This window comes from Condylostylus longicornis, unplaced genomic scaffold, assembly GCF_029603195.1.
Source record: "Condylostylus longicornis isolate FDR11 unplaced genomic scaffold, ASM2960319v2 ptg000401l, whole genome shotgun sequence".
In the NCBI taxonomy this organism is placed as follows: domain Eukaryota; kingdom Metazoa; phylum Arthropoda; class Insecta; order Diptera; family Dolichopodidae; genus Condylostylus; species Condylostylus longicornis.
This window is the reverse complement of record NW_026578361.1, coordinates 37,501-61,895: the sequence shown is the minus strand read 5'-3', so window position 1 is coordinate 61,895 and position 24,395 is coordinate 37,501. Positions and strand designations below refer to the sequence as shown.

Genomic DNA, 24,395 nt, shown 5'->3' with positions numbered 1-24,395 from the left:
TAGGGGTTCGTCAGGGGTCCGTGTTAGGCGTGCTTTTATTTTTGATTTTCATAAATGATATGGAGAACGTAACGAATTTTGTTAAAGTTATGCTTTTTGCAGATGACGCGTTGGTATACTTTGAAGGAGAATCAGTAGATGAATGTGCAGCAAAAATGAATGCAGATCTAGGAAAAATTAGCCACTGGTTTCAGCAAAATAAATTAAGCTTAAACATAAATAAAACAAAAGCTATGATGATAAATGGAGTGTTGCAAAATCATTTAAAAATTGATAATCAAGACATTGAAATTGTAAAAAAAATTAAATATTTGGGTGTCATGATTGACGATAAATTGAATTTCAAGAGCCATGTTGATTACATGTGTAAAAAAATCTCAAAAAAGTTGAATTTTTTGTGGAGAATAAGAAATCAGTTATCGATGAATTCTGTTATTAATATATTCAACACTATGGTAAAACCTCATTTCGAATATTGTTCTACTGTGATAGCTTTTACTTCTAATGAAATGCAGAATCGGTTACAAAAACTACAAAATAGAGGAATGCGCATTATTTTGAAATGCAACAGATTAACGCCAATTAGGTATATGTTACACACGCTGAAATGGCTGGATATAAAGCAAAAATTTAAGCTAAATGTGCTGCTGTTTGTATTTAAAATGAAGCATAATCTTTTACCGCAATATTTGAGTAGCAGGCTTATATATGTGCAAGATGTTCAGCATTATTATTTGCGCAATATTTTTAATTTTAGATTAACTTTTTTTAGAACGGAAAGTTCAAAAAACACTGTTTTATATAATGGATTAAAAATGTATAATGAATTGCCTAATAATATTAAATCTATTGATAATTATGTAAAATTTAAATTTCAAGTAATTGATTTTTTGAAATCTAGTTAGAATAACTTTTATTGATTTTTTTTTCAAATGGATGCAAATTTTTTGTTTTCTTTTTAAATTAATTTTTATTAAATTATGAGTAATTTTGTATATAATAGTACTTAACACTAAATAAATGAATAAATAAAATAAAAAAACTTAGTTGCTAACACCTGATTTCTTCCAAAAGCTTCGAATGAAGCTTATATATGAAATTTCAAGTACATCTGTTGAATATCTTCTTCATAATGATCAAAAATGTAAAACTGGCCCGCTAAAATGTGTAGTTTCCGAGGACTGATATATCCCAAAAATTGATCAATCCGTGCATAGTCGGAATAAACTTACGTATAAAATTTCGTCAAAATCAGTTTAGTCCAGCTTGAGGTACACGCGTGCACACACAGACCGACAGCATCCTTCCCTACCATGGGGAAGTGTGTTTCCAGCGCAAACACGGTATGCAAAATTTGTTGCTATCACACCACCTACGTATTGTATACACAATGCAGTCGGTAAAAATAATTATTTTATGCGATCTAGCTAAAGTATTTGATTCCGTGGACCTGAAAATTTTACTACGAATTTTATATGAATATTGCTTCAGAGGTAAATCATATCGTTGGTTTGAAAGTTACTTAGAACACAGATATAAATACAGTAGAATGAAATAACTATGTGAGTTATATAAAAAAAAATTTATTTTGGTGTGATAAGTTTGAACCAACATTGTTCTGTTTGTTAATAAATAAGTTTCTAAAAAGTCATTCGTCTGGTTAAAAATTTATATATACAAGAGACTTGGTTGCTATTTATTCAATGAAATTGATATATGAATTGATATTAAAAATTAATTCAAATGTAGTAAATATATCAAAATTGATGGCTATACATAAATTGCAAAACTAATAAAAGGAAATACATAAACAAAAAGAAATACGTCATATTAAATGTATCTAAAAATTTACATTTCATCTCAAAATTTTGCATAAAGGTGGCAAAATTTATAGCGTTGAGTGGTATAAATATCTCGGCATAATAATCGGCTTTCTGCTTAGTTGGATACCACAAGTTGAACTGCACACAACTTAAGCAAAAAAAAATGATTTTTATATTATACTTTGTTAAATAGAGCGGTAACATATGGGGTCATATGGGGTGCAAAACTTGAGCAGATATTTAAATAGCCTACCTAATGATACCTGACTGACCTACCAATAATACAAAATAGAGCTACAAAAATATTTTTGAAATTCACAAAAGCATGATATTTTGAAAATAAAACAGCTTTATACTTAAAGTGCATTCAAACTTACAAAATAACAATAAATTCTTTCCTTTGTTATTGTTAATATTTAGCAGATGTGATTGCGGTTATTACAGTTTAATATTTTTTCACGAAAAGACAGCAAAATAGATTCGTAAAATAATTAAAGAAGGAACAAATGCAATTTCGGTGGCAAATTTTGTATTCCACATTCATATAAAAAAATAATATTATTATACTAGAAATTACAAATATTTTTGAAAACAAATTTATAAAAACAATTCTAAAAGACTTCGTAGAGTCCGTACTCACCTGTGGTGACTTACTTTAAGTCCTTATATCACATGGGTAATCCTACAATTTAGAGAAACTGAGCATATGTATAAGTAAAAGAGCAACAAACATATAAAATTTTACCGTTTTTTCCGGAGAAATCAAATATATCCCTGCGTTTATAGTTGCGTTACATAATCGTATGTTCAGCAACGATTAACGCATATACTTACATAGGTTTTATTATGTTCGTTATTTTTGGCATTTTAGTAATTCATTTAAAAAAGGAAGGAAAATAAAAACGATAACGCTTATCGTCGGCTCACAAAATATAAAAAATTACATCCATATACCCGCAGTGCTCATTATGTAAATCAATAAGTAATAATTTGAAATAAACATGTTACATGATCTTAAGTTTCAAAACAAAAATACAAAGTTGACCTCTCTATGCATTGTCGGCTGGCTCTAATACCAGTACAATATGCATGAATCACATGTTTAGTATGAATAATTTAGTAATACTCTGGAAGAATAAATTTATATTGAAATAAAGCAAAACATACAGATGTGATATAGACATTATGTTCTACATAAACTTAACATATTAACTAACGTAATAAGCTATAATATTTTTCGCAAACATTATGTTGATTTACATCAAAAAATAATCTGATGCGAACACATGACAGCAAGATATTTTCTAGTTTAGCTAAAATGTTGCATGAGACTACAAAAATGCCTTTCAAATACTACTAACAAATTTTAGGAAGGCTAGTAAGCTTTTAGTTAACATACCCAAAAATATATAAATTTAACTCTTATCAGAGGCTCAATTTATGCTAACTATTCGGTTCCTGAAAAATTCTTCGGTTAGTTTCGGTAGCAAACAGAACACAAACTTTTAATTTTAAGAAATTGTACAAATTAGCTTCATAAATAAAATAACAAATCCCCTTGATCGGCTTTCGAACCCTGACATTTCTAAAAAATTGATAAGTTCATGGTGTTGACACCCCGAATGTGAACATTAAATTTCTCGGAAATTGGGTAATGTTTTCTCTTTATATGCGTTCCCTTTATATGCGATTTTTCTCTTTATATGCGTATTTTACAAAAATGTAAACTTGGCCCGAATTTTTTGTTTTATTTATTTGATATTTACATTTGTCGGATGTGTCTGTAAGCTAATTGAACCCTAATTATTGTATACATATGTACATTGTTTGACATTGTTTTCTATTATAACATAATATAAATGCATAAAAACTTTTTTGACTACTTACGTTTATGAGCAAAACCAAACATAAAAAAACTCTTTTGGGTGTTACTTTATTTCATATGAGTTAATATTATGACTCAATTATATTTCTTTGCTGGTTTTATTAATTTTGCGGAAAATTAATAACAAAACAATAATATTAAGAATTAATGATACAGAAATGAATGTTATCGCCTCTGCGTTGCGTAACAGGCTTATTAAACTTATAAGAAAATAAACATAACACAAAAATAAACAAGTAAAAACGTTTCAGTTAATATAAACCAACTGAATTATACCCGGCACCTTTCGTTCTTGTATAGCAATTACTCAAACCTTTAAACCATTCTATAGAAACTTCACGGATTTGTCTGATCTATAATTGGACACACAGCTGCCAAGTTTCATGAATCTGACTTTATTATTTTTCCAAATATTTAAAAAAAGCTTTTGGACTTGTATGGGAGCCACTCGAACCTGTCAAGCAATTCAACCAAAACTTCAGAAATATATCTGATCTATAATTGGACACACAATTGCCAAGTTTCATGAATCTGGCTTTATTATTTTTCCAAATATTTAAAATAAGCTTTTGGACTTGTATGGGACCTACTCGAACCGACAAGCAATTCCACCAAAACTTCAGAAATATCTCTGACCTATAACACAAGACTGCCAAGTTTTGTGAATCTGACTTTATTATTTTTCCAAATATTTAAAATTAGCCTTTGGAGTTGTATGGCAGGTACCCGAATCTGTCAAACAATTCAACTAAAACTTCGCATATATATCTGACCTATAACTGGACACACAACTGCCAAGTTTCATGAATCTGACTTTATTATTTTTCGAAATATCTAAAATAAGCTTTTAGATTTGTATAGGAGCTAATCGAACCTGTCAAGCAATTCCACCAAAACTTCAGAAATATATCTAACCTATAATTGGACACAAGATTCCCAAGTTTCATGAATCTGACTTTATTATTTTGCCGAATATAAAAAATTTGCTTTTGGTGTTGTATTGCAGCAACCCGAACCGGTGTACCTATCCCATTAAAATTTTTAGAACATATGTAAAATATAATTGGACAGATGTATACAAAATTTTATATTGATACATTTGTTAGTTTTTGAAGTATTTAAAATGAAATCTTTGTGTTGTGTGCCAGCTATATGAACCCGTTGTCCGAATTAGTCCAATTACCATAGGGTTCGTCCTTGGCACAAAGGAAACAAGTTGTGAAAGTTGGATGTCGATTGCATTTTCTTCGTTTTTGAGTTATCGTGCGATCGGACGGAAGGACGGACGGACATGTCTATACATCTGTCCATACCGCAGATTACTTCCTGAAGTAGTTACAAACTCCATAGCAAAGTTAATATACCCTTCACGTAGTGCAGGGTATAAAAAGTTGTGCAACAAATCTGTTTACAAATTTTTACTATGATATAAATACCTAAAATGTTGGCAGAATTCAGAATTATTATACCCGTACGAATGTATGTTCGAAGGCATACTAAATTTACCTTACCGTTTGTGACGCTAAGAAATAACGGTCTGAGATATAGAATCAAGTGTATGTTTTTGATCAGCGTCGTCTGTCCGTCCGTCCGTTCCAGCGATAACTCAAAAACTAACTGAACTAAGTTAACCAAATTTTCAGAAATAACTTATTGTAGTAAGTGGCAGAACCTTGTTTAAATTGGACATGGTTGCGGTACTGCTTTGGGTAGCTGTCACACAACTTCAAAATTTATTTTTCTATATCTTCGACACTGTGAAAGTTTTGAAATTTCGTACAAGTATAAATATATTAGTGCGGCCAATGTGTTTGATAAAAGTCGTTTAAGCTGCTTGACTCCTTCTGATACCTGCCGTACAACTTCAATAGTAGTTTAGCACACACAGTATTTTGAAAAACACAGTGCTGAAATTTTGCATATATTAATATGGTAATATTGCAACTTAAAGTGATAGTCTGTCCCATAGTCAGTTACGGCATCTTTATTCGCGCACATAGGATAACAAATTCGTACAGATATCACAGAGTTGACACTTTCAACTCTATTTTTTTTCGTTTTTGTTTTTATTTTTTTCGTTTTCTTTTTCTATGTTGTTCTTCCGAAGATGAAGAATATAAGCGAAAATACTCGATGGTTGCGCTATCGGATTTGGCTTGTATAATATAATATAGATTATGAATGTATACTCATTTGCACACCGATTATTATTAGATATTATCATCTCTGTTTTGGAAAATTTTTACTCATACAAATTTTTACGTATTTTATTTTAAAATTTTTAATAAGGCAAAATTAGAACGTTTATTTTTGATTACTAATAATTGTCAACCTAAAAGTGCACTACAGTCTTATATTTTAATTTTAGAAAAGCATTAAAATTTCTGAAATGAATAATAAAATATTTTTTGTATTCTAAATTTTAAACAATAATATTTTCATAATAATAAAATTACATCTTGAACTAGTCGTGTGTGCTTGCATGGCAAGCTTTGCAAGTATTATGTCTGTAGTTTTGAAATTGTGTTCCATTCTGTGTCTGAGATATTTTAAGTTTACTTTCTTTCTTCCAAAACACACCCGTAATATACATGTTTCTTTTTTTTTTTTTTTTATCCTTGTTATTCCCCTAGGGAACATAGGGCTTCAACATAGCCTCTCCAGTTATCTCTGTTCTTTGCCAGTCTCTTTAATTGTGCCCATGTTCTATTTCTTTGTGCACACTTCTTTTCCAAGTCTCTTTTGGTTTTCCCACATTTCTTCGACCTTGGGGCCCCCATTCCAGAGCTTGACGTGCAACCGATGTTATTGGGCGTCTTAGAATGTGGCCAATCCATCTCCATTTTTTCCTTCTTATTTGTGTCTCTATTGGTTCTTGTTTTGTCACCAGCCATAGTTCTTGATTCATAATTCTTCTTGGCCAGAATATTCTACATATAATTTTGAGGCATTTGTTAACGAAGATCTGTATTTTTTGCATGTTAGCTTTGGATTTTAACACATGCGTTGAATATTCTTATTTTGGTTCCGCGTGCTATTTGAGTAGATTTCCAGATTGCCCATAGCCTGCTAAATGCGCACCTAGCCTTAGCGATCCTATGTTCTATGTCTTTAGCAGTTCCTCCATCCGTTGTAATTGTACTGCTTAGACATTCAAACTCGGATACCTTCTCTATCGGAACACCCTGTACGTATATGGTGGCCTGGCTAGTATTATTAATTCTCATTAACTTGGTTTTTTCCTTGTTTATTTTGAGACCAATTATTTCTGTTCTTTCAACCAATATGTTTATGTGTTATGAGTGAGCCAGTAGAACGATGTCGTCGGCATATTCCAGCCTTTGTAATTTATGTGTGAGCTGCCAGCTGATTCCCTTTCGTAGTGATGCTGTTTCCCTCATACATTTATCCAGTACTGTGACGAACAGCAATGGAAATAGCGGCATCCTTGTCTGACACCAACTGTTGTTCTGATTAGGGAACTGATCTTGCCATTGTGTAACACCACTGACTCGGCATCGTTATAAAGCGCCTTAATAAGTTTTATTAGTTTGGTAGGGATTCTATTTTTCTTTAGCGCAGCCCAGATTGCGTCTCGCCTGATCGTGTCGAAGGCACGTTCGAAGTCGACTAAAGCTGCGTACAGAGGACTGTTCCATTCTGCTGATTGCTCGATAATCAGTCTCATAGTGTTTATGTGTTCGGCACAGCTCCGGTTCTGGCGAAAGCCCGCTTGTTCCTCTCTTAGATTCTTTTCTAATTTATCCAATGTAATATACATGTAGATATGTTTTTTTCCTAATATTTTTTAAGATAAAACTTAAAATAAGAAATGGTCTTAAAAATAATTACGAAAAAGTACATAATTAAACAAAAAAATTTGTTCTTTTGAGATCTAATAATATCATTTTACACCCTGCACTTCGTGAAGGGTATATTAACTTTGCTATGGAGTTTGTAACTACTTGAAGGAGTCATCTGCGATATGGACATATATATATTCTTGCTCAGCTCAGCGTCCGTCCGTCTTTTTATATTTTTTAGTCTTAACTATATTTAGACAATTATTGCCTTTGCGCATGACTACTATTTGTTACACATTTCGACTTAGGTGATATATAATTTCGCAATAATTTCGGCTACAATAATCGTAGCTTAACCATATTTTGTGAGAATACAGAACGGGAAATGAAAAATTGAATGATCTAAATAACTCATTTTTGTTTTATTTCGAGTTAGGTGGTTTGCGTTTGAATCAATAAATTTTACATTTACATTTGAATGTACGTATCTAGAATTATCGATTAGTTAATCATAAAAAATTATTCAGAATACTCGAAAATAAACTGTCAAATATGTTCATGTTCATGCACATGTTCAGACACCATGTTCATGAATGAAGAATTGATACATGAAATTTATGTATATAAACTGTAAAAAATTGGAGCAATAATAACTGCACTTCCTTTGAAAGCTTTTTAAGCAAAGTAAGAAAAGCGGAATGGACTCAATGAAAACCTTATTCGAGCGATTTGACAGCTGGCGGTTTTAACTTTGTATATTTAGTTTACTTCCATAAGAAATAGCGTATTTGTGGTAATTGTTTTGTTTTTGTCGGAAAACGTATTAATCAGTTTATAAAATTATGTACACTTTCATTAAAATTATTAATTTGTTTTAAGTTAAATTTTAAGAAAAAAACAATAGTATTAATGAACAAATTAATTACTAAAAAAAAATATTTGCCAAATATTTATAAACGTAATTAATTGTCACAATGAAACTATTTGCTAAAGATTTTTGAATCAAATATAATGATCTCACATATTTTATGGTTCGAAAAATCGAATTAATCTTAACCCAAATAAATGTCAGCTTTTATCAAAGACATCAGATGTTTTGTGGCATCTAAATATTAATGCTTTATTTGTTATTGTCTTGAACATTATGTATATAATGATCTCACATCTTTATGGTTCGAAATTATATGGATGTAATTTTTATATTTTGCGAGCAAACGATAAGCCTTGTTTAAGTTTTATTTTCCTTCCTTTATTAAATGAATTACTAATGTACATGTACTCATATTTTAATACGTTGAGTCTCAATGTATTACCAGTGAGCAAATCCAAAATCCCAAAAATGATGAACCTAATAAAATCTATGTAAGTATATGCGTTTAATCTTTGCTGAACATAAGAATAACTAACGCAACTATAAACGCAGGGATAAATTTGATTTCTCCAGAAAAAACGGTTAAAATTTTATATATGTTTGTTGCTCTTTTACTTATACATATGCTTAGTTTCTCTAAATTGTAAGATTACCCATATGATATAGGGACTTAAAGTAAGTCACCACAGGTGACCACCGATTCTACGAAGTCATTTAGAATCGTTTTTAAAATTTTGTTTTTAAAAATATTTGAAAATAGTGCGATTCGCAATAAGGGCTTCTAGTTTATATAATATGTTATAAGTTTATTATATTATTATAAATAACACTGAACAAAAAAGTCTGATGTGGTCAGCACATAACCGACTGCAATGTGTATTATCTAGTTAAGTGAAAATGTTACAGAATATTATAAAAATGTCTGTTAAATACTTATTTCTAATTTTTAGAACATAAGTGAGCTTATAGTTAACATACCTAGAAAAATGTAAATTTGGCGTTGTTTGTTACCCGAATTCCCTGAAATGCTCGCCAGTTAATTTCGGTAACAACCAGAACTCAAATATCAAATTTCAAGAAACTCTATCAATTCGTTCCGTAGATATGGTGAAAAATGTAAAATCGGCCCGCAAATCAGTTTTCGAGCCCAGATCTTTCCAAGAAATTTATATGTTCATTGCTTTAATACGAGGAATTCAAATATTAAATTTCAATGAAATCGGTTGAATATTTCTCGAAATAAACTTACATATAAAATTTCATCAAAAACGGTTCAGCCGAACTTGAGATACACGCGTGCTCAGACAGACCGACAGACCGAGAGACCGACAAACCGACAGATTGACAGACCGACACACCGATGGACCGACAGGTTGCTAAAAATACAATAATAAAACTCGATATGCAAAATTTGTTAGCATCACATAACCTACCTATTGTATACACAATACTGTCGGTAAAAAAAAATGATTTATATTTTTTAATCAAAATGTGGTTATAAAATTTTGTCGAAGAAACAAATATTATACGTTAGGTTTTTGTGGAGCAAATATTCGTTAGTGAAGGATATTCTATTTTGTTCTTGTGTGCAACAAAGCAATGTGATATTTTACTCCTTTTATTTAAGACTAGGTTTTCTCTGCTCTTAGGAAAATGTGTAGAGTTCATTTGAAGAAAAAAAAGTTATTACCGTCCTTTTATGTTTTAAGTCATTTAAATCTAAAATAGCAAAAAATATTTTCATATAAATAAATTTTAAAGTTTTATTTTGATGTTTGCAGAAAAAAAAGCCAAAAGAAGGAAGTTTGCATTGAAAATAAATATTGTTAAAAATATATTTCCTTAAATTTGTAGCAAATCGATCGACAGAGACCTTCCTCATTTCCATTTAAAAGGGTACTGAGTTAAATTACGAAAAAAAAATCAAAATAAATTTTAAATTGAAAAATTTTTATAGAGTAAATATGAAAACTTTACTGAAAAATGTTTATATTCAAGAAAATATTGAGTAGTTTAATTAATGAGTGCTAATTTAGCATTAATACAACACTTTAAAATATGCCAATTAGGTAGTATGTGTAGATTTTTAAAACATTGTTAAAATTTTGTATACTGCGAAATTATTCCAAGATTGAGAAAAATCATAGTATAGAAATAATAATTATTTGCTGCTATTGATTACGTTTTTGTATATACGTATAACAAAACATCATTTAACCAATAAATCTACAAAAGTAAAATTTTTAGTTGTTAAAGATGAACTTTAATTCTGCAAAAAATTATTTTTAAGAATTTAGTTAGAAGAGCCTAAAAAGGAGCAATTAAATGCCTTTAAATTTTCATTTTTCTTCTAATACATAGCAAACGAAAGGGACCTATTTCGTCAATAGTTTTTTTTGCAGAATAAAAAATTGTCATATCAAAATTGAACCGATTGAAGCAGTTCAGAAAATTTTCAATGAAATTTAATTTCAATGAAATCGGTTGATTATTTCTCTTTATATACACAAAAGTGTATATTTGGCCCGTAGTAAACGCCCAGTTGCTGATGCCTGATTTCTTCCAAAAGTTAAGAATTTTTGCGTATGATCGAGCAAAGCTTATATGTGAAATTTCAAGTAAATCGGTTGAATACTTTCTTCAAAATGGTGAAAAATGTAAAATCGGCCCGCAAATCCGTTTTCGAGCCCTGATCTTTCCAAAAAATTTATATGTTCATTGTTTTAATACGAGGAGTTCATATATTAAATTTCAATGAAATCGGTTGATTATTTCTCTTTATATACACAAAAATGTATATTTGGCCCGTAGTAAACGTCTTGTTGCCGATGCCTGATTTCATCCAAAACATACGAATTTTTGCGGAAGGTCGAGCTGAGCTTATATATAAAATTTCAAGTAAATCGGTTGAAAATTTTCTTCAAAATGTTCAAAAATGTAAAACAGGCCCGCTAAAAAGTGCAGTTCCCGAGGCCTGATATATACCAAAACTTGATCGATCCGTGCCATGGTGGAAACAAACTTACGTATAAAATTTCATCAAAATCGGTTCAGCTGAACTTGAGATACACGTGTGCACACACAGACCGACAGACCGACCGACCGACAGACGGACAGACCGACAGACCGACAGGTTGCTAAAAATAGTTTATTTACACTTCCCTACTATCTAGAAGTACGTTCCCACCGAAAACTCGATATGCAAAATTTGTTGCCATCACATAACCTACCTATTGTTTACACAATACGGTCGTTTATAAAATACAAAAACACATATATATACAAAAAACTTTATATATATACAATATACTTCTCATTTTTTTAAATAAGCTTCTTATTTAACAAAATGAGAAGTTTTTTGTTCTTCTGAAAACATATATTTTTAAGATATAATAATTGTGTCCGGAGCCGTCGGTTCTATTGGTGCATATTAATTTTGTGCGCAAAATTCTTGTTCACTATTTTCATTAATCTTATTGCTCAAAAATAAGATCATTTAATTTTTATTGTTTTTTTTTGCTTTTTGTTGTTACATCAGTAGACCAATAAGCCGGAATATAAAAGCTTGAAAAGCCAGTAGAATGAAAGGAACATCCCGATTCCCGAAAAGCTTCGCTTAAATTTCTTCTTGTAGTTGAGGTCAACCTGGAGTACCAATCCACATGTTTGACATTATAGTCATCTTCCAGTAAGAGTCCATTTTCACCCACTCATAGGAGATCCTTAAAAATAACATTTTTTATGTTACATCTTGTTGAACAATATACTGAACCAACAATAAAGTTCTTCTTGGTAGACTCAATTTTAACTATAACAAACTGAACCTTCTCCGCTTCTATTTTAGATTCTTCATTATGCTTTATAGTTTTCTTAATTAAAATAGCACTTCTTGAATGATTACCAGGGTGAGTTTCATTATAGTATATTTAACCCAGCACGTCCAAATCCTTCACAAAATAGATCTTATAGGTTTTATTTTTGAGCCTTACAATAAAATAATTTCCTCCACATTCGACTACTTCGAAAGAACCGTCATATACTGGCTGTAAAGATGATTTTACCATATCATTTCGAACAAAAATATGTGAAGTATCTTCAAGTGACTTATAAACAACTACATTTTGACGTGAGTAGTTAGCAGTTTGGGAAGATTTCAAGTTTTAAGTAATTTGAAAGCATGTCATAGATTTTTACAAAATTGCCTTTGGCAGGAAGTGTATATTATAAATTGATTCTGAAATTTTCCCGAACTACGAAGTTATAGTCCGATCAATCTTGTCCATAAATAAGTTGCACTCACATTTATAAGGCAAAGTAGATTTAGGTAGATCGGAGTCAATTAATTTATCTTTAATTAAGGCCTTACGTAAATTCATCTCCTCTTGTAAAGAATTATTTAAAGGAAGGATCCGCAAATTAAGGGTTTACAGAATCCATTGCATTTTATTACTCCGTTTTAGTGTCCATCAAAGACGGAAATATTAAAACCCAACTTAATACAAAAAAGTTAATATGATATTAAAAAATTTTAATTAGTTTACGAAAGATCGGTTACTCTAATATCAAGACTATAAAATGTATATCCCAAGCAAAAATCGACCAAAAATCTCATAAAACTCTCATACCATACTCCGATACTCTCATATTTTTACCGACCGTATTGTGTAAACAATAGGTAGGTTATGTGATGGCAACAAATTTTGCATATCGAGTTTTCGGTGGGAACGTACTTCTCCATAGTAGGGAAGTGTAAATAAACTATTTTTAGCAACCTGTCGGTCTGTCGGTCTGTGTGTGCACGCGTGTATCTCAAGTTCGGCTGAACCGATTTTGATGAAATTTTATATGTAAGTTTATTTCCACCATGGCACGGATCAATCAACGTTTGGTATATATCAGGCCTCGGGAACTGCACTTTTTAGCGGGCCTGTTTTACATTTTTGAACATTTTGAAGAAAATATTCAACCGATTTACTTTAAATTTTATATATAAGCTCAGCTCGAGCGTCCGCAAAAATCCGTATGTTTTGGAAGAAATCAGGAATCGGCAACTAGACGTTTACTACGGGGCAAATATACATTTTTGTGTATATAAAGAGAAATAACCAACCGATTTCATTGAAATTTAATATATGAACTCCTCATATTAAAACAATGAACATATAAATTTTTTGGAAAGATCAGGGCTCGAAAACGGATTTGTGGGCCGATTTTACATTTTTCACCATTTTGAAGAAAGTATTCAACCGATTTACTTGAAATTTCATATATAAGCTTTGCTCGATCATACGCAAAAATTCCTAACTTTTGGAAAAAATCAGGTATCAGCAACTGGGCGTTTACTACGGGCCAAACATACACTTTTGTGTATATAAAGAGAAATAATCAACCGATTTCATTGAAATTTAATATATGAATTCCTCATATTAAAGCAATGAACATATAACTTTTTTGAAAAGGTCAGGGCTCGAGAACTGATTTGCGGGCCGATTTTACATTTTTCACCATATCCACAGAACAAATTGATGGAATTTCTTGAAATTTGATATTTGAGTTCTGGTTGTTACCGAAACTAACTGGCGAGCATTTCAGGGAACTCGGGTAGCACAAAGCGAAACTCTACTAAGAGCCAAATTTACATTTTTCTAAGTATGTTAACTATAAGCTTACTAATGTCCTAAAAATTGGAAAAAAGTATTTAACAGACATTTTTATAATATTCTGTAACACTTTCATTTAACTAGACAATACACAATGCGGTCGGTTATGTGCTGACTACATCAGATTTTTTTTTCTCTCGTAAGGTTTTTACAATAAAGACTACTCTCACAGCAGATATACTCTCAGACTACTCTCAAGCCATAAAAAATTTTAATACTCACAAAGAGTTTTTTATGAGATGTCAACTCTTATAGAATTTTGTTCTTACAAGAATTCCTTTATAAGTCTAGTTGTTAGGGACGGCCATTTTAGTATTGTTATTTTTCCTTATATAAATTTTAACCCAAATGAGGCTGAGAATTCTTTTTTTTGGAATTAAGTCCGAAAAATATTGGTTGTACAGAAATTATTAAATTAAAATTATGAAATTCAAAATTGTAGTTTTATTTGAATATAATAATTATAGTGAATAGTTCGAATTTATGTACATTAGTATATTTATTTTTTGCTTAACAATTTTTAAATTTTAAAAATTTTGTAAAAAAAAAATATATAAGATATTATAGGATTAAAAAATATCTATAAAAATTTTTTATATTTTAATTATCTTTAGTTGGCGTTACTTTTAAATTTTGTATACACTTCTAAATTTTACCTCTATTTGGAGGAAAAATTTTTAAAACTTAATATATTATCTAAGTAAAAAAAATTTTAAAGGGTTTTGGAAAAGACAATAATATATTTTTATGATCGGATTCGAATATCTTTTTTATTTTTGAAATAAATAGTTTCTTACTAGTAGCAAATGACTCAAAAACTCCGATTGTAAAATGACAGGTAGTAGGTACGGATGTAAATTTTTGTCCGTATGCGTTTACTATTAAGATTCATACACAGGCAGGGCCATTTTATAAATAGATTGCTCTTGTTTACCTGTTAATAGAATATGAAAGAAGTGCACAACAAAATTTTGAAGCGTTCAATATAACATGTTTGAAATAGTTTTAAAATAATTATTTAAAAAAAAATTGATTGGAAGTAGGTACATACATACATATTTAGTTTTAATAACTTAAAAACTAACTGAAATTATTTGAAACAATTTTATAAGTAACATATACATAAATAACCGAAATGAGATAATTCTTTATATTACTTTTACTAACATTTTTGTTAGCTGACACTATTCAACTTACCTTATAGGGAAATACAAAATGTGCTTGAAAAATCATACATTCTTCCTCATTAACATTTGAAACCATACTGAAATATGAATTTGAATTTTTTTATGATTTTTTCTTTCCTCCTACCTTTCTTTCTTTTTCGTGTAATAGAATTTAAATGGGAAGCTTTTTAAAAAATGTGTATAATATCCTAAAATTTTTTAAAATATTAAATTCTTTTTTACGTAAAAAAAAGAAAAAAATAATAAAAAATAATATGACACGATTAGTAGCATTTAAAGAAAAAAACAGGAATGAAGCCAAAAACTCGTAATATTTCGTAAGAAAAATTGAGTATTGGGACTTGTTAGATGTAAAGACATTAACTCTAGTAATTGCGCTGTTTTGTGCTTGTAAAGATCTCACTAGGGTCTTTTAGTGTTCTAGGTCTAGACTGAAATTATAAGAATAATATTCTTTAAGAACTCTCAAGATAGCCCTACTAGAGTCTTATGAGATAAAAATTGTTACTTGGGATCTAATTTCTTGATTAATGTGTATAACTTATAGCAAAAATAAAAGTTAATGCACTTAAATCAAAAAGTCCAAAAAATAATGTTATTAATTTTCTTGCGTTTTTACGTTTTATTTTTGGCACTTTTCCAAAAAAAAGCTTTGAAAAAAGTGCTTATTAGTTTCATTCTGTCTGTTGGTCCGAGTGTCTGTTTACAAAACTTCTACACCCTTGAAGATAGAAAGCTGGAATTTTATATATACACAGATCTTTACTAGAAACTTATTCTCGAGAAGGAAAATTTTTACCCATATCCTCCCCTCTAAAAGTTATACAGTCAAAAGTTTATAGTCAAAAAAATTTTTGATTCGGTTTTTCTTCTACACCGTACGCTACAGGAGTCTAAATTTAGCAGCTCTTAGATATTCGTAAATAGTTTGACAACTATTTTTTGACGACCAATTTTACTTTTTGTTTATTATTACTTAACCATATAAACTTATTTTTGTTCAATATTAATAAATATGTTAAAATTATTCACTATATGTGTCTATTAGTTTTAAAAACCCAAAATTGCCATTTTTAAAAAAAAATTGTTAATTGTGACTTACTAAAATAGAACGTGCTATAATTTTGTATATAGTACAAGCAAAAACTCGCGTTATTTCCTGTAGAAAAAGTTGCTTAAAGTTTACTATTGGTCGCAAAAACCTACATTTCCACAGTAATATGTGTAGCAAAAACCATTATTTCCTTAACAAAGCATGCTGGTTTCAAAAATCCACAATTCCTTACCCAGCATTTACACATACAAGTTACTTGCGTTATATTACACATACAAGTTACGTTTGTATAATATTAATTGTCAATTAGTTTTTCGAAATGTCAAATTACTTGCTATTATGACGTAGGCGTTTAGCAAGTTAATTTTTGAAAATGTCTTTGAGAAGAAAACAACTAGCAATATATATAATTGTTTATAAATTTTAGAAACCATAAGTTTGCTAAGTTTAATTTTTTCAAAACAAAATTCAAAAATTTTAAATTAAAAAAAAAAAAAATCAAAACAACAAATTTTTTTTTGTGAATTTCTCAATATGTCAAATTACTTGCTCAAATTACTGGCAGCAAAATTTTCTTGCAAGTTGAACTGCAAGTAAACAAGCAAGTAGAAATATTTCAATGTGTTAGTAAAATTTTTGTATGTATTGCAACTTTCTTGCAAGTAACTTGTACGTGTAAATGCTGGGTTAGTAGTTTCGGTCTACATAAAAATGTAAGTAACAAAAGCCAACTAAAATTGAAATAATATAAAAATATTTATCGGTTTTTTCACTTGAATTCTTAGTTGTATTTACATTCTATTTTGAAGAGGTATCTAACTACTTTTCTTCCGTTTTTTCGTCTGATAAATAATAATATTTTTTTCTCAAGAATGTTTTAATTAATTCCTAAAAACCAAAATTTATTTTAAGTAATGTGGAAATTAATTGAAGTAATATACTATTCAATGCTTATACTGTAATTCATGTGAATTACAGTATAAGCAATGTAGGGAACATTTCGTCGGCAATTTCTTCATGCCTCTGTAGCTCAGTTGGTAGAGCGTCCGCCTAGAAAGCGGTAGGTCACTGGTTCGAGTCCAGTTCGAGGAGAAAAATTTTTTTAATGAATTTTTCTGCCTTTAACTCGTTCCTTTGATTACGTCATCCATCTGTTCTGCAGTTGCATGAAGAAATTTCCATTAAGATAAATTAGTAGTGTAATAAGCACATTCTTATTAATTCCGCAACTATGATGTTGTATTAGTAAAATTCGTAACTTTATGTTAACTTTTTGCTTTGACTGTCAGAAATACATGATATTACCGAAAGTACCTGATCAAGCGACATATTATTTAAGGCAACTTTATTTATATAACTTTTGTGTAGTACAAGGTTCATCACAAGCTAGCCGTACTAAACAAAATGTCTTTTTATACTTATGGACAGAAAATGAGTGCCCAAAGGGAAGTAATGAGATTGCATCTGCCATGTATAACAGATTATGTGCGACAAATTACGAAAATGTAACTGCTATTCTACTAATTTGCGATGAGCGCCGTGCACAAAATAAAAATTCAATTATAATGGGCATGATTTCAAAATGACTATGTTTTGACGCTCCAGAGCACATAAAAGAAGTACAAATGATATTTCCCGTTCCAGGGCAGGTGATGAATTGGAAAATTGAAGTTTGCGAAATTTCAATTTAGTAAAACGAAAAAATTTATATTTACTCGTAAAAGAAATGGCAATGTGCTTATTCCTGGCGAGGCACTTTACAGATCCGATTTGGGGTGCGCCAAATCTATCCTTAAACAAGGATGGAAATTATTATATATACATTTAGACACGCTGCAAATTGGAGTAGTCTTTAAAGCAGCAAAATTGGTAGATGTAAAGAAAAACTATTGTCTAAACATTTTGGGGATGATAAAATGAAGAATTAAAATTTTATCGAACGGTTCCCAGTGCTGATGGTGGAGATATTTCTGCAGAAAATGAAGATCAATTACTGTGCAGTAATTTTGAACAAGGTATTGATCTCCAAATTTAGCTATTTTATTTTTTTCATAATTTCAAGTGAATGAAGTGTTCCTATTCATCTACTTTTATAATGTAGTTTTTGTTTTTATTTTTATTTTTACTTTAAGTAACTTTAAAAATTTTTATTAACGAATTTATTAAAAAACTTTATTAAAAAACTTTAAATTAAAAGAAATTTTTATTAAAAAAAGAAAAACTTTAAAGAAATTTTTATTAAAAAACTTTAAATATTTTATTAACGAATTGTTGAAACCCGTTATAAAATCTTTGTGTATCTGAACCTCTGGAATCGGAATTTTTAGTCACATTTGCTAAAGACATTTTCTTTTATTTTTTTACTTTTAATAGTGACATTTACGCATAAGATTACCAGCACATTTAGAACATTTAGCACCTCTTTGGAAAAATCTTTGTGTGTCTGAACCTCGGGAGTCCGATTTTTTAGTCACATGTGCTGAAGACATTTTCTTTTATTTTTTTGCTTTTAATAGAGATATTTACGCATTTGAATCCCCCTTGGATATGTAGGCACTTGATATCCTGAGGTTCACATGGATGAACGTTTCTGACTATTACTTTGACTGGCTTCGCCAATTTATATTCATAAGTATGCTATTCCAATTTGATTTTTATGATTAATTAATTCTGATTAAAAAGTACAGCAAAGTAGCTTTTATTGTTAAGACAGTATTTTCTCTATGTTCCACAGTATTATTACATATAGAATCATTATCTGGGCACCTGCATCGAAACATCACTTGGAAAAAATAAGAGGATTGCAAAACAAAGCTGTTATAAATATATGTGAATTACCGTTAAGATCATCATATAGCCAACTATATAAGAAGCTAAATCTGATACGTGTCAATCGTCAATTAAAACTGCTACAACATGGAAAATGTAGGATTATACTACACAATATATTACAAAAACATATTTTAGCAAACACTTACTTCAGACAAAGAACCCAGATCCATAGTTATGCTATAAATTACGGAGCAAAACAGTAAAATATATATTGCTACCGTATCAGAATATAATATGTTAACGTTCCTACGTGGATGAAAACGATAAGAAATAAATGATTTAAATTTCATTTCAAATCGTATAACGAACTCATCTTGACTAGCAACTGAAATAATATTACCAAATATTTTCAAATAAATAAGTAAAATCAAAATTTACCCTGAGTCACTAAATCTTAATTTAAATTTTGCAATTTATTAATCACTTGAATCATTTTTTAAATGTTTAAACAAAAAACATAACATTCAAAATTTTTTTTGGTTTTTTTCTTCTTATTATTTAATTATTATTTATACTTTTTATAAAATTTTTCTACGTTTGTAAATGTTTATATTTTAATATAAATTTATTGTTTATATTATTTCATTTTAAAAATTTATTTTTATGTAGTTGATCGTTGTTTAACATGTTTAGATTCACGTCAATACTTTCCTCTTTGAAGATCTTTATTAGCTGCCCGCAATTAATTATATTACTCACTATTACCGACGGAGGTTTATGTTCTTTAAGTTCAACATTTTTCCCTGGTGTAGATTTCCCTACTTTAGTGCTATTAATTTCTAGTGCCGATTCAATTTCTGATGAACTTTTCTTTTCTTTGAGTTTCTTTTTGTTTTAAGAATCCAATCGGTCTCTTTAGCCAACTCCCAGTGCCATTTGGTCCCTCCCGGTGCCATTTCCAAACTGTATTCTGCTGTCCCAATAACCTTAATTGTTTATATATAAAGGTCAAGCAATATTTTTTAAAACTAATTTATTTAATGACACTTAATCCAAATCACACTTAAAACTAGACTAAATATAGATTTTTCTTTTTTTAAAAGAAGGAAATTAAAAATAAGCCAAGGAAATTGAATATAAATCAAAGAACTAGTTAATACTTCACTATCGATTTTTGAACACGATCTCGTTTTTAAGCTTTTTTTTTTCATTAAAATAACATTTATCAAATCGTAACGGTACCATATTATTGAAAAATATACGTTTTCATTAATTGTAACGTTTTTTTTTTGACATATAAAAATAGGTCAACTGATTAGGAAGGATGGGAATAGCGGCAGTTTTCAATCACTGCTATTTTTTTTCTGAAAATTTTTTATGGAGAAATGTCACCTAAAGGAATTTTTACTGAAAGAAAAATTATAAATTTTGATAATTTTTCATTTATTTTCTTTAAGGTTTTGTAAAAAGTAAAAGAAAGAAAAGTGAGATTGGTTTTAGATCCTACTTTTTCGTCCGAATGGAATGGCTACACTTTTCAAGTTTCTTTGCTATATTCAAGTTTTCTTCAAAATTAAGGAAAAGTTTTTTGAATCATGTACATATGTCCGAAAAGTTACAAAAAAGAACAGTTTCCTGTTATGTTTTCAAAGAAGAAGCAGAAAGTCATAGCCCTGCTCGTATCAGTGATTGCTTTTTAGCACTTTTCCAAACAATTTTTGAAAAAAAGTGCTTATTAGTTTCACTCTGTCCGTGCGTCTGTCCGTGTGTCTGTTTACAAAACTTCTTGAAAATAGAAAGCTCAAATTTTATATGTACAGAAACTTATATTATATATTTAAATTTTATATGTACAGAATTTATGTATTACCAGAAACTTATTTCCAAAGAACAAAATTTTCACTTATATCTCTCCCTCTAAAAGTTATGCCACCCTAAAACCGTAAAAATTGTATATTTTAACCACTTATTGCAGTGAAACCATAAGTATTTCTCAAATTTTATAGAAACTGAAAAATAGTGGCTGGCTTCCCCTGTTGCGGCGTACCATTTATGAACTTTAAAAATACAAAATGGCCGTTAAAATTTACCGTTATCTAAAACCCGTTTTTCCCAATTTTTTGTTACCATTTTTCTTCTACAACGTACGTCATAGGAGTCTGAAATTTTAAGAGCTCATTAGATATTCATAAATAGTTTATTTCGTTAGAAGAAAATTTTTTCTCATCTCCACCCCCTCTCAAGTTAACAGCTCTCGAAATTTGTAATATTTAAATATTGGGCATCCTTTATTTCCGAAACCACAAGCTTTTTCAAATTTTTATAAACGCTTAAAGCTTACGGTAAATTCCATGCTATTAAAAAGCATAATTATTTTTCGTTCATGCTAAATATATGCAATCCTAGAAATAGTTTCGTATATAAATGAAAATGATTTTTGTAGTGTGGTAGGTATACACAGACTTTATTTAAAAGTAGTATTTCTACTTGTTGAAGGGAAAAGTGCTACAATACAAACCATTGCTTTGACCCAACTTTATTTAAATCACTGTGAAAAAATCACAGATCATCTTGCTGATTAGTGGAGTTTAAATTGTAATTGCCAAAAGTGTGTATTAACTTTGTGCCATCCCTTCTGTTTCAATTGCTTTATCACTATCTGCATTTGACAAGTCGAATATTTTTTCATCCATATCGAAAACAGTCTCTAGAACAAGTCCCAAGGCAATTGAATCTGGGTTAACGTACCTACGTGTTAAGATGTAAAGAGCAAATGTGATTTCCTCATGGTTGGATTCTTTTTTGAAAAGTCTCACATGAGAATATTATTACAGTCACAACAAAATACGATAATGTTTAAAGGTACTAGTGTACTACAATTAGGTAAACACAATTCGTTATTATTATATAGTAGCGCAATGCGGAAAACTTTCAATAATTTCAGGCAAATTTTTTATGCCTTAGTATATCCTCCCTTTAACTATAATTTGTTAAATGAATCAAATTTGTGCGTAAAAAGTCATAAAAATTCAGTACATTAAAAAATAAAGCGGCGGAATCTGCAATACATATTGCATTATATAAGTAAATATCTGATCATTGGTGCAATGTGTGACAGCGGTCCTTCAATAAAAGGGTCTTGGGTTCAAACCCCGGTAAGATCACTATGAAAGTTATTCCAATCTTATTATAACTTAATACACAACGTTTATAAATGTAGTATATAACTAAAGTAATTTTCATATATTCATGATATATGACATTAAAAAAAACTAAGAAAAATAAACAGAAAATATTAATAATTTTAAATATTTAATATATGTAAAAATAAAAGTAAAGCAGGCTAGTCATCTACCTAGTTAAAACTTTATAACGTAATGATACTAGGGCATGAATCTGTGGTACCATGCACCAGCCTTATGCTCCTCTTAGGAGTAAATAAAAAACGAGAAAAAATAGAGTTGACTTTGTCAACTCTGTGATACCCGTACGAATTTGTTATCCTGTGTGCGAATAAATATGCAGTAACTGACTATAGGATAGACTATGACTTCAAGTTTCCGTATTATCATGTTAATTTATGCAAAATTTCAGTACTGTGTTTTTAAAAATACTGTGGGTGCCAAATTACTTTTGAAGTTGTATAGCAGATACCAGAACGAGCCAAGTAATTTCAACGACTTTTATGAGACATATTGGCCCTACTAATATATTCGTTTTTGTGAAATTTCAATACCTCAGCTTTTATAGCCAAATAAATTTTGAAGTTGTATGGCAGCTGCCCGAACCACTACCCCGATCATGTCCAATTTAAGTAGGGATCTGGCACTTACTACAATAAATCATTTGCAAAAATTTGGTGAATTTAGCCAATTAGTTTTTGAGTTATCGTTGGGACGGACGGACTTACGGACTGGTAAACAAAGCTAAATCAACTCAGAATTTGACGCTTAGAAGACCGTTACTTCTTAGCGTTATTTCCCTTGGAACATACGTTCGTATGGATATAAAAACAAGGAGAAAAAAAAATTCCGTAATTATTTACATTATCTACACATATAGACATATTTAATTTTTCATTACAGCTTTTTATGATCGACAACTGTGCTGATGATTGGCGGATTGCGATGACATGGCAAAGGATATGTCAAATTAGTTTGGAATTATTGATATGTGCTGTGCATCCTATTCCAGGACAATATTACTTCATTTGGACTACAAAATTAGCAAACAAAAATAAAGCAATAGGTATTCAGAAAGTTCCATATGACGTTGCACTTTCATTGCCTATGTTCCTCCGTTTATATTTAATATGTCGAGTGATGTTATTACATTCAAAATTGTTTACGGACGCTTCATCACGAAGTATAGGAGCCTTAAACAGAATAAATTTTAACACAAGGTAAGAAATTTTATATAAGCCTTAACGTAATATTCAAAATAAAATTTAAAATACCTGTTTTGTATATTTTTATATAAAAAGTGTTTCAATATGTTTATTGGTATTCTCTTTACTTTTGTTATGAAATCTTTTCAACACAGAAAAATACATATGTAAATGAAATATAATAGAAAAGTTTTTGTAGGAAAATTCAATGTCCAAAGCTATATATAGCGGTCCTTTGATTACGTCATCCTTCTGTTCTGCAATTGTATGAAGAGATTTCCTGTGAGTTAATATAAATGTAATTCTGCTATTTTTTCTGCTATTCCAAAGTATTTCAATCAGGTCAACTTCGATATAATTCGTATGTTTTTCCTTAACGTATTTTCTATTGAAATTATTTTTTATAATCACTATATATCAGGCGACCAAGCTCAGAGAGCAAATCAAAACTAAATTTAAAATTTATGTGTGGTTAAATGAAAGGGGTGTCGGAAATTATTTGTGTAAAGGAGATTGATCAATAGTTTTAGCTCTACTTATTTTACATTTTTTTTTAATTTAAAATTTAAATTTAAAAAAAATCAGCAATTTTTTTTTAAATCTATTTGAAAAATACATTTAAAAAAAATTGGAATTTCTACCGCAGATAACTTTTCTTGTCTTCCAATGGTACTGAATTATAGAGTAAAGCTTTTGAATAAAAAATTGAATTTGAAAAGAAATTGAAAAAAAAAACAAACAAATAATTATCATAACTTAGGTGGCTTTGAAAACCATACTAAATAGAGTGAGAGTCACAAACAATACTCTAAAATTTCACAAAAAAATTGAAAAATATTTCAATCGGCTTACTTCGAAAACATAAAACATTAAAAACTGTTTTCGTATTGTTGTTCGATTCAAAATTTTGTAAAATAATTTCAGCTAAGTCGCCTGATAGATATTTAACGTAT

General features: G+C 29.7%; 1 protein-coding gene across 1 annotated transcript in view; it reads left to right on the top strand.

The window, feature by feature from the left end:
* Nucleotides 1-24,395, top strand: part of LOC129617100 (small conductance calcium-activated potassium channel protein-like) — a 91,268-nt gene that overhangs the window by 66,546 nt on the left and 327 nt on the right. The window contains exon 3 of the mRNA XM_055532500.1: nucleotides 23,141-23,457. Within this exon, the coding sequence (XP_055388475.1) occupies nucleotides 23,141-23,457 (317 nt within the window). The remainder of the gene's footprint in view (nucleotides 1-23,140; nucleotides 23,458-24,395) is intronic.